At 37.3% G+C, this 12,265-nt stretch overlaps 1 protein-coding gene across 3 annotated transcripts in view; it reads right to left on the bottom strand.

The window, feature by feature from the left end:
- Positions 1-12,265, bottom strand: part of cdh11 (cadherin 11, type 2, OB-cadherin (osteoblast)) — a 117,536-nt gene that overhangs the window by 36,608 nt on the left and 68,663 nt on the right. For 2 of the 3 annotated variants that reach the window (XM_028468388.1, XM_028468387.1), the window contains one exon: positions 255-575. In XM_028468388.1, coding sequence (XP_028324189.1) covers positions 255-390 — 136 coding nt within the window. In that variant the 5' untranslated portion in view covers positions 391-575. Of the gene's footprint in view, positions 1-254; positions 576-10,814; positions 10,947-12,265 lie in introns of those variants that run through there. The other variant, XM_028468389.1, reaches the window with a different exon arrangement.

Genomic DNA, 12,265 nt, shown 5'->3' with positions numbered 1-12,265 from the left:
TAATCAGTTATTGATGACCAGGGTGAAATTTGGGTGTTACAGCAGCTTGAGGCAACATAAATATCATAGTAAAACTATGTTGCAGTTGGGTTAGTCAATAGTTCATATGTTCATATATAAGTTTGTTTGAATGACTGTGACCTCGGTTTGGTAGGTTTTTGTTTTTCTCTCAGTGTAAAACAATGCAAGAATGTAAAAAAGTGTTTTTTTTTTGTGCAGTGTGATGCTTCTAAAACAACGTTCCCCTGTCGTACCTGGGTGTCTGTGTCTGTGCCCTCTTTGTTCCAGTGCTCCACTTCCTCTCTGGATCCCCAATGCCGCACTACAAAGCGCAGAAACTCCCAAAAGCACCAGGAAGGCCGTGAGCAGCCCAAGGCCGTGCCGCGTCATCGTCGTGAGTCTCTCTCCGCCGCGTTCTTCTCTCTCTGGTTCCTCTCTCAGTGGAGCGCCGCTCCCACTAAGGCCCCGCTTGGAGTTTTTCTTACGAAGCCTTGTTGTTATCGACTTGACTAGATCATTAGCCAAGGCGGAGGCTGACGCTGCAGTTGCTCATCACCAATTTGCCACGCCGTCGTCTGCGAGAGAACAGAAGAAGAAGCAGAGACTTCAGTCAGTAACTTTAAAGAGAAAACTTTTATACAGTCAACTGATTCATCTCTTATGGATTCGACGAGTGCAGCTGGAAGTTGTGTTAATTGGGGCAGTGCAGTGATTACACAGGCAGCGCTGTTTGTGAACCCATTAGCTTTATTTCAATTAGACGCAGACTGATTCTTGGTGGGGAGGGTAGCTCACGTAACAACGGGTCACAGCGACTCAGCTCTAATGAAAGCGACGTCAGAACAAAAAGTACAGGACTGCGTCCGAATATTTCCCCCTATCTCCTTTTCTATCCACCTTTCCTTAACCCCTGGAAGTGTTTAAAGAGTAACTAAACCCCAAAACCTGCTGAATACAAATGTATTTGGGTATTAAAAAGTGCTGTTGATTGATCCTGTTCCAACTCTCAACATTTTGGTCAAAGTATTTCAATTTGTCATATTTAGTTGTAAAATATCAGAGTGACTGCCCTCTATGGGTTGAAACCTGGCTATTACAATTGATTTTTGCTATTGGCTGAGAACAAGATCATGTGATGCCACAAGCCCCGCCTCTTTTTAAAAAAACTAGCACCTGTGGACTCTGCAATCTGTAATGAGTAGGTTGGATTGAGAGAATAGTGACTAGAAAGGTATATTGAGTAATGAGTAGCTAGTTAGCATAGCATAGATTGTTCATTGAGAGATATTATAGTATAGACTGGGCGTGTGTTAACTGCTCCAGGAGCCCCGCCCATTATCAAGGCCTTTTTTGAATTTCCCTCCTAGTGGCAGGTCAGGAGAAAGCAGGGGTTTAGTTACTCTTTAAGTGGCAGCCAAGTTAAGGACCGTTCCAATTCTCTAAACGCTAAGGAAAAGAGGCACAATGCTTCCTTTATTACCTCCTTTAGCTTAGGAAACTCTGATGCAATAATACGCCTTGAACAACTTTAAATAATCTAAAACCCATATCTAATGATATGCAGCCAAATTATCAGATTATGACTGATTTAACCACATGATGTTTTATTCAACACAATTTATTCACCGAGGAATGCTTTGTGTGGTTGTACATGTGTATGTCTACAATATTATGTAGGCCTGTATCTTATATAAATGTAACAATTTCATAAAATCATACTTGTTATGATTAATGTTGATTTGTGAATGGAAGGTGAGTGTGAGCAACCGTTCTCGATGTGACGTTCTCTTAGTTTTGCTTTTGTTCCTCGTAGCCTGGTAACCTCTTTTCCTTTGATTTACATTCAAACACTCTGATATTCAGGATTATATCAGCGGAAAGGGTTACTACTCCTCACTAACCTTATCATTATTATTATTATTATTATGTCACCTAGTGGAAGTGTGTCTGATTGTCAAAACAGCGTAATGGCCTTCCCCTAACTCCTTTAGGAAGTCTCCTAACTCCTTTCCTTAACAGGCGGCGTTCACACATCCTAGAACTTTCTTTCCTTGTTCTGGTAAAGAGAAAGTGTTCGACACACGTCTCTGAACTGTGTCGTGTCCATCAACTGTTGTGAAGTCAAAAAATCTGCCAGCCTTGTTACACGAAACTTAATGAGTGTCTACAAAATGCCTTGAGTGCACTTTTTATTGAAAAGTCTGGCATATGTGAGTGTTGTGGAATTAATTTGATACGGGCAATGAATTAATCAAACAACTGCTTAGATGTGGAGAAAATGCGACTGAGGGGAATTGAGGCTTTGATGGGAGGTCAAATGCTTCACTCTGCAGCATTTATAAACTTATTTGGTTTGAACTTAGACGGAGTTGTTCATCAACCAATGGCACCTCATGCTTTCTTCTGTTGGTGGTTAGTGACGTATAGTATTTCAATGTTCTGGAATACTACAGATAAAAACATTGATCGAAAGGAAACGTTTGTTAACAGACTCATCTCCCATTTATTCCATTTGTCATTTGTCAGACCAAACGGACTCATGACTCAGCAAAACCTCTGTCAAATGAAACCGCCTCACTTATCAAACCAAACGGCCTCAGGCTTCAAAATAAAAGTCATCAGACTCAACGGCATCAGGCCTTAAAACACAACATGGCGTTTTATTTTGAAGGAACTGGAAATACACATGACAAAGTAAGAAAAGCCGTTCTTTTCTTATATTTTTTAAAAGTTAAGATATATCAACGTATTATTTGATTAATAAATACATAGTTAAATGAAACGATGATATATCTTAACCTTTAAAAATAAATAGAAAGTAACAGCTTTCAACTTACTCTCATATCCAAAGCAGCAAATATTGATGACGTCAATGTGTATTTCCGGTTACGTCAAATTACAACGTCATGTTGTGTTTTACGGCCTGAGGCGGTTTATTTTGAAGCCTGAGGCAGTTTCATCTGACGGCATTTGGTCTGACAAGTGACAGTGGTTTTCCTGATACCTGAGAATGTCCTAAAATGTACACCGTACTGGGGTCTCGTCCCAGTGCTACCAGAAGTTTCCTGGTCGTACGACTTTAAAGTGACCAAAAAATGCTCATAAAAGAGACTAAAAATCAAAAGTATTCACATGATAACAACATGTCCGTCGAGAAATCCACTTTTTTTCCGATTTCCAAGCTGCAGCCATTTCGGCTGTACGTCACAGTGAGAATACTTGTCGGCAACTAGTCATCAAAACACAACGTTTGTCTGTTACTACCGTTGAGATAGATAGTTGAAGATGACCACATGTAAATAAGGACAAACAATTTGCACAAGTCCTTTAAACACGAGCCGATGCCCAGAGTTGACTGTCTTTGACAGTAATTGGTAAAACAATAATAATAATAATAATAATAATAATAATAATAATAATAATAATAATAATAATAATAATAATAATGACAACGTTATCTAACTCCGTAGGCATCGTCAGTGGTTCCCTATAGATCCTCATCTCTCCTTTCACCACAGCACTAGGAAAACATACACATTCCTTTCATTTGTGTCTTTATTTGGACAAAGATCTGTGAAAGCACTAATACCCTCTGGGCTCATTGGCTACAGTTGACCACATGTCCATCCAACCAGGAAGTGATGACAGCTAAATCCACACTGGCTCATCATCTATCTAATTATCTCCAAGTCCTGTGATTGACACGTGCGTGGCTTTAGAAATGCACACGTGCACATAAGCTGCAGGACACACTGTAACTAGAATTTCATGCTACCCTGAAGGTAGGCGCACATGATGACGAAAAAATACAGAAAACAGCAGGAAAACACAAAACTAGAGGAAAAGACAGAAAAATACACAAAAGGAGAACAAAATCAGACAAAATGACAACATAAGTGCACAGAAATAACTGAAAAAGATACAAAACAACAACAAAAATTCACAAGAATGGCTTCAAGAGCAAACAAAATAACAAATGAATCTGAAAATCACTCAAAACAAGCACAAAAAATACATAAAATTGGAGAAAAATATACAAAATGACATAAAAATACGCAAAACGGCAAAAATCCACAATAATGACACCCAAAACATTCAAAATGACAGAAAAAATACACAAAACGTCCAGAGAATTACACAAAACAACCACAAAATTACACAAAATGACAACATATGTGCACCAAAATAAATGAAAAAGATACAAAACAAGAAAAAAATCCAAAAATCACCCAAAACAAGCACAAAAAAACACATGAAATGGGCGAAAAATATACAAAAAGACATAAAAATACAAAAAGACATAAAAATACAAAAAAACCCAGCAAAAATACACAAAAATGACACAAAACACGCACAATGACAAAAAAACCCAAAAAAAAAACAACAAAAATCCCCTAAATTACACAAACAGGCACAAAAAATGAATTATGCTTATTGAGAAAAACATTCTTTTAATTTTAAAAGCACATTAGGTTTTAGAGTGAAAATACTTTTTTATTATGACATAATTTCAGGTAAATAATTTTACGCTGAACAGTGCTGAAAGTGGGAAGGGACAATGAAAACCTCTGGTGTGCACGTGTTGTGCACGTGTTGTGCACGGAGCCTCTGCTGTCACTAATGTGTCACAATGAGTGTCAGCTTCATTTAACCAGGAAAAAAAAAATAAAAAAATCAAGCCAGGTCTAAAATAAATTGCCTTCCCCCAGTGGGCCCCCAGTGGCCCCCGTTCACCTCGCTACAGGTCCTTTTGTTCTTGGTCTGACAAACTGTCACCTCTCTGTCACATAAAAGCACATTAATAATAAGAAAAAAGAAGGATTGATGCTGTGTGTGGAAGGAATGACAGCTCCCTAATGTTCAGTGTGACTGTGAATACGATGATGTTCCCATTACTGAGTTACAGCAGAAAAGATATGGAAATAGTTTCCTCACGGGAGAATATGACATTATTTAAAAGTTTAGCGTCTTCATGGCTCGATTTGATGTATTGAGTTTAAAGTAGTGTCGAACAAAAGTTACAGCAGATAAAGTGATTATATTTTGTCTTAATATTTAAACTACAGGTGCTTCCTGATATCCAACCTCTTCATTTGTATCATTAGATTTTGGTCTGTATCTTTTAACTCCTTAGCGTGGCCACACTCAGCTATTTCTGGGCCTAACAGAGGACATTCTGACCTTTGTAATGACATCTCATGTGTTACAATGAGATAATAGGAACTATTTTAAGATGAGACAAAGTAAATAATACAGTCAAATGTTCTAGTATAAGGAAAAGAGTGAAATATTGTCAGAATACAACCGATATTCATCATATTTGATGTAATGTATGTGCCTCCTGGTGACTTTTTATTGATTTATTTCATGAACTTGTATGTTTTAATAGCTGACAAATGTCTCTTATCAAATACAAGTGTAAATAAGTATGATATGTTATTATGTAGTAGAGTTTTTATCATTCTGGCTAAATCTGGTACATGTTCTGTATTGACATTAAAGTACACTGTCCCTGTTAAATAAAGCAATAAATAAATAATATGAATAAAGTTGTTTTAGAAATATTTAATGGGGTTAGATAAATAAAAACTAGCAGGCAAGCTCTTTGTTTACATTCAAATTTGAGGAAACTTTTAGTCGTTAATTTAACAAATAAATACTTAATATTTAGGAGACGGTCAGAATAATGTAAAATGTAAAGACTTATCTATTTATACATATCTATCTATCTATGTATGTATCTATGTACCTATCTATCTATCTACGTACGTATCGATGTACTTATCTATCAATCTATCTATCTATCTACAGTATCTATCTATCTATCTATCTATCTATCTATCTATCTATCTATCTATGTACCTATCTATCAATCTATCTATCTACAGTATCTACATATCTATCTATCTATCCACGTATCTATCTATCCATCCATTTATCTATCTACGTACATATCTATCTATCTATCTATCTATCTATCTATCTATCTATCTATCTACATATCTATGTATCTATCTATCATAAAATTATTGCAAATAATAATGAAGAAACTATAAAAAATGTCTACATTAACATTGTGTTCTACAATAGAATTATGCAGATATGGGGTTTGAAAAATCACTAATCAAATCAGGGTTTGCTAATCTGTGGTTATTAAATTATACATCAGTGTTATTTTCCACAAGCAGACAGTTTTTGGATTCCTGAAATAATGGATGGATGCATACATACTGTACATACTGTATGTGCACAAACAGCATTAAAAATAACCCTTCATGCTCCGATGCTGTGCATTAGCGAAACGACAAGTGGAAATCTATAAATGTGACTACAAAGCAAAAAACATGATTTGGACTGAAATGCAAACATAATGATGTCCCATATGGATCTATGTTTGAAGTTAAGGACGTAACGCTGGCTCATTGTGACACTTTTATCACATTTGTTATGTTTTCCTTCCAAAAAAGTGCCTGAACTTGTGCGACGTGCGTCAGCGCTGACGACGAAGCAGAAAAGCAGAACAGAAGCAGACGGTGATAATGACTCCCCAGGGCCAGAGAGACTTAGGACCAGACTCTACTTCCTCTGTCTGAATCCATGGCTCAAGAGCCCCATTAGAACAACACACTGCGTCTACATGTGTGTGTGTGGAGCATTCTCAAGGCTTCACAGTGAAGCTGTGAACACAATGGCTGAGTGTGTGTGTGTGTGTGTGTGTGTGTGTGTGATTCATGGGCTCACATTAGGAGCCATGGCCTCAGGGTCAGAGCGCTGTGACATCCCCGCTGGCTAAAATATATCCTCACAAACATCCACACCGCATGTACACACGTGTTAGATCATCAACACCCCATCGCTGCTGCACGCCGTTAAAGAAGAAGGTCTAAATGTGTCCGCTGACATGTGACAGATTGTATTTAAGTGAGATTGAACATCCATGCAGTGATCCAACAGGATGCTGTTCACCTTATTCTTCTTTATTCCTGAGGGGTTTATAGGAAAAATATGAATCCGGCCGAAATTGAATGTTTCGCGTAGTGAGGTGAGGTTACAAGCAGGGCCGGCCTTCCCGACAGGCAACACAGGCGGCCATAGGGTGCCATTTGCTGGAGGGGCGCCAAATGACAACATATCAACATAAGGTTCTGTCGGGTCACATTGATATACTGTAGGTCTATGGATCAGGTAGGAGCCAAAATCATGTTTATCTGTTTGCTGTTGTTTCCATGCACAGTTCAGCATTCAATTTGATTGACAGTCTCAAAAACAGGAAGTTGAAGCCTATTGGCTGGGCACACTCGCCGCTCATTTCCATTTGTATAGTGGTCTATAGGACAAAGGCGGGACTTATATACATTAATGCTTATGAATGACCACCTGCAGTAGACCATAGTAAAAGACTAGTTAGGTATTTTTATGAATTTCAAAAGAATTGTGCATAAACATAGATTTTGCAGAAACTCCGGATATCAGCGATAAAAGTTAGAAATTAGAGTGGGCGGAAAAAGTAGTCAAAATGGTTCAAAGTGTCTTAATTAATGGGTATGAAAAAATGTTAATGTGGTTAAATGGGTAAAAAATAAGCATGAAATGTGGTGAAAAGAGGTTGAAAGTGACAATAATGGGTCAACATATGTGACATTAGGTGGAAAAAGTGGTGGAAAGGGTTTAAAGTGTAAAAAATGTGCTGAAACGGCATCAATATTTGATGGAGAAGAGGCAGAAATGGGAGTAATGTAACAAAAATGCACTAAAAAGAGCAAAAAATATGGCAAGAAAAAGTGATGAAAATATTTAAAATATGGCAAGTTTGGTGTAGTTGCAAAAAAATGGAAAAAATAAGCAAAAATTATTCTCAAATTGTTCAAAAAAATATTTCTAGTTGAAGACATCTGGAAGACATCTGGCGACCACATCCCATTGCCTTGCGACCCCAAATAAGGTCCTGACCCCAAGGCTTTTAGATGAGTAAAGAGTGAAAGTTTTTTCCAACAGGTGAAAACACAGGAGAAGCTTCTGTTTGTTTCCTCTGGGTGTCTGTGGAGCTGTGATTGGATACAAAGAAACATTCTTACAGGGAACAATGGGAGGTTTCTGCAAAGCTTGAGTTAAAAATGCTTTAATTGAAGCTTGTTGCTCGATCAACTCAACCACAACTTTAAACCTTTAAAAGTAGCTCCGATCGCACACAGGGAGACAAAGTCCTTAAATGTTAACATAACCAGAACAAATGTAGGAAATAAAAGCTAATGTTTGTGATTTGTGGCGTTTAGTTGCTGAGTGAAACAGTCAGCCTTCAACAGCAGCTGTAAAATAACATTAAAACAGGCGTAGAAGTACTTATCTGCTTTAATTCCTTAATGTTCATTTATTCATTTCTCAGAGGGCCCTGAACACTCCATGACACTGTCCCTGTGTCAACAAAGAACAGCATGCACATACTGTACATGTACAAACAGAATAATGCATGGAGGAAGAAGAAAGGTAGAGGTTAGGTTTGTATATTTAATGCTCACATCTTCAAAACTCCCATTATTAGAGCTTAGGTTGATTCTTTGTGTGGATAAATTTACTATTTATCAGAATATCCTTCCCGAATATTAATGAAGATAAATGTAGATTGGGGCTGTGTTGTAAATGTCACACTCAGTATATAATCATTGAGTTTGTAGAGTATAGTACTGTCTACTATATACTGTATACAGTAAGTAGGATTGGAATAATGAGAAAGTGACCAAGTAGAATATAAAAAAATAAATCACAGATTTTATTAGGGGTGTCCCAATCAAATATTGATATCAGATATCAGTCCATCAGCCAGAAAACGATTATCAGATTTTATTGGACTGCATCTAAAATCTCAGAAATATATTATATTATATTAAAATGTATGAAACCAACTGGTTAATAATAAATGGGTCAGTTTTTTTCATCCCTACTGTTGTTGACACCTGATCAAGGCTTTTCTAACGTTCCACACTATAAAATAAGTAATAAAAGTATGTATGATTCATGCTGATATCGTATCAATCTTTTCATGCTATCTAATGTGAACGCACTACATACTCATTTTGACCTCAGACTTAGTATGAGTAGTACGTTAGTATGAGTAGTACGTTAGTGTGAGTAGTACACTAGGATGAGTAGTACGTTAGTATGAGTAGTACGTTAGTATGAGGATTATATTAAATTAATTTTTTTGATTAAATCGGGCTTTCGCCTTTAATTGGCCATGTAATGTTAGTACATTATTGGAATTTGTCTTCTGCACTTAACCCATCCCTGAGGAGCAGTCGGCAGCCCATTTTGCGGCGCCTGGGAGCAGTTCGGGTTAAGGGACTTGCTCAACATCCCACAGTGACGGCCCCGGTGAGGCTTGAACCGGCAACCCTCCGATTACAAGCCCAACGTCCTTAACCACTAGGCCACCACTCCCCACATTAGTATGAGTAGTACGTTAGTATGAGTAGTACGTTAGTGTGAGTAGTACGTTAGTGTGAGTAGTACACTAGGATGAGTAGTACGTTAGTGTGAGTAGTACGTTAGTATGAGGATTATATTAGTATGAGTAGTACGTTAGTATGAGTAGTACGTTAGTGTGAGTAGTACACTAGGATGAGTAGTACGTTAGTATGAGTAGTACGTTAGTATGAGTAGTACGTTAGTGTGAGGATTATATTAGTATGAGTAGTACGTTAGTATGAGTAGTACGCTAGGATAAGTAGTACGTTAGTGTGAGTAGTACGTTAGTATGAGGATTATGTTAGTATGAGGATTATGTTAGTATGAGTAGTACGTTAGTGTGAGTAGTATGTTAGTATGAGGATTATGTTAGTGTGAGTAGTACGTTAGTGTGAGTAGTACGCTAGGATGAGTAGTACGTTAGTGTGAGTAGTACGTTAGTATGAGGATTATGTTAGTATGAGTAGTACGTTAGTGTGAGTAGTATGTTAGTATGAGGATTATGTTAGTGTGAGTAGTACGTTAGTGTGAGTAGTACGCTAGGATGAGTAGTACGTTAGTGTGAGTAGTATGTTAGTATGAGGATTATGTTAGTGTGAGTAGTACGTTAGTGTGAGTAGTACGCTAGGATAAGTAGTACGTTAGTATGAGTAGTACGTTAGTATGAGTAGTACGTTAGTGTGAGTAGTACGTTAGTGTGAGTAGTACGTTAGTATGAGGATTATATTAGTATGAGTAGTAAGTTAGTATGAGTAGTACGTTAGTATGAGTAGTACGTTAGTATGAGTAGTACGTTAGTGTGAGTAGTACGTTAGTATGAGGATTATGTTAGTATGAGTAGTACGTTAGTGTGAGTAGTACGCTAGGATGAGTAGTACGTTAGTATGAGTAGTACGTTAGTATGAGTAGTACGCTAGGATAAGTAGTACGTTAGTGTGAGTAGTACGTTAGTATGAGGATTATGTTAGTATGAGTAGTACGTTAGTGTGAGTAGTACGTTAGTGTGAGTAGTACGTTAGTATGAGGATTATGTTAGTATGAGTAGTACGTTAGTGTGAGTAGTACGTTAGTGTGAGTAGTACGTTAGTGTGAGTAGTACGTTAGTGTGACATTTACAACACAGCCAGAGACTGCATGTGCATTTGGCTAGCTGTGTTTTGCTAGCTAGTTTAGGCCTCATACATCCATAAATCAAAGATAATTTGCTTGAAAAAAAGGGTTGTAAAATCTTTAGATTGCTGCTCAAATGTTAACAAGAAAATAAACACTCTCTTGTTAACATTGTTGCATTGCATTGTGGGATGTAGAGTCATGTAGACTGATGTTTAAAAGTGTTTTTACTTGATTCTTACTGTGATTTCTTGTGTTTCTTCTCCAGACAAGGAGGTCAGTGGTTGGTTTGACTCTATTTATCTTGTAGTTTGTTCCCTGTGATATCACCTCACTACATCAGACGTTACATTTTCAGCCACATTTGGATCTTTCCATGTAAACAACATAAACACAACCCATTATTTTTGCTACAACTTTCAGTGCAAACACCAGAAATGTGTTTGGGAAGTGTTTCCACATCCCACAATGCAATGCACAAAACTTTACCAACAATGTCAATAACAGAGTGTTGACACTGGAGATTGAAACAACCTTTCGGGCGACATTTTTAACCATTGACATCTTTGTTCCAGCAGCAAATTATCTCCAAATTGATGTATGAGGCCAACATTATATGTCTTTATATGATACATTTTTTTGTCTCTCCAACAGCTTTAACAAAGAACACAAAATGATTCCTTATAGAATAGAAAAATTGGGATTTCAATATTGAGAATTATTATTAAATCCCAATTTCTCCTAATAATACGTTTTTCTCAGTCAAATCGGATCCGATTTGAACCGTTGGAAGTGGAAACTTTAGCTTCTCACTGACATACGTGCTGTGTATAGTAATAAAAAATATATAGCTTTTCCTCGCAGAATTTTTCATTCACTTCTATTCAGAAAACATCAAAACTCAGGATTAAGTTCAGCACAGCTGTTGCTTTGGTACGGTTGCCATGACATCAGCATGTGTTCTTTGATGGGGAATTAAGAAAAAAAAATGACACTCTTGCTTTGTGAGGTAAAATTAAAAAAACTTGTTTTTTTTAAACATACACAGGCTTAGAAAGACCATAGTTCTGCACCAAAGGACGGACGAACGGACGGAAAGACAGAAATCAGGGAACGCTTCCAGCTCCACACACTATTTCAACCAGATTCAATTTCATTCAACTTAACTTTATTTATATTGCGCAAATTGCAACAATAGTCACCTCGAAGCACTCTCAAAATATAAAATTCTTAAGAACAAAGAGGAAACCCAGCAAATCCACATGAACATGCATCATCAATTCAGATGTAGAATAGTTTATACTGTACACAAAAACTGAAAAAGAATCATGAATGCTTCCATGCACACTAACAAATGTGTAATTTTCTCTACTGTCCGTAATGTGAGGGAAAAATTTGATGACACTGCGTCCAGCAGCAAAAATCAAGAGGAGGTCAACACAGCATCGACTGGATTTTACGTCAACATTCTAGAAGCTGCAGAGATTCACCATTGAATTGTTTATTCTCCAGATATGCAAAAAAATACTAAAAAAAAGGAGCGGATTAGGATTATTCTGTTGAGCCTTATGTAGATAAGCAGAACTGCTAAGGTACCCTGCTATAGAAAACCCTCACTATAAAGGAGGGTAGAGAGAAGAACACAGTGAGGTAGATCTGTGCATGATGCAGGCAGTGCATTAAAACTGTCTCT

Source organism: Gouania willdenowi, chromosome 15 (assembly GCF_900634775.1).
Source record: "Gouania willdenowi chromosome 15, fGouWil2.1, whole genome shotgun sequence".
NCBI lineage: Eukaryota > Metazoa > Chordata > Actinopteri > Blenniiformes > Gobiesocidae > Gouania > Gouania willdenowi.
Note: the sequence above shows the minus strand (reverse complement) of the source record. Positions and strands in the feature narration are given on the sequence as shown.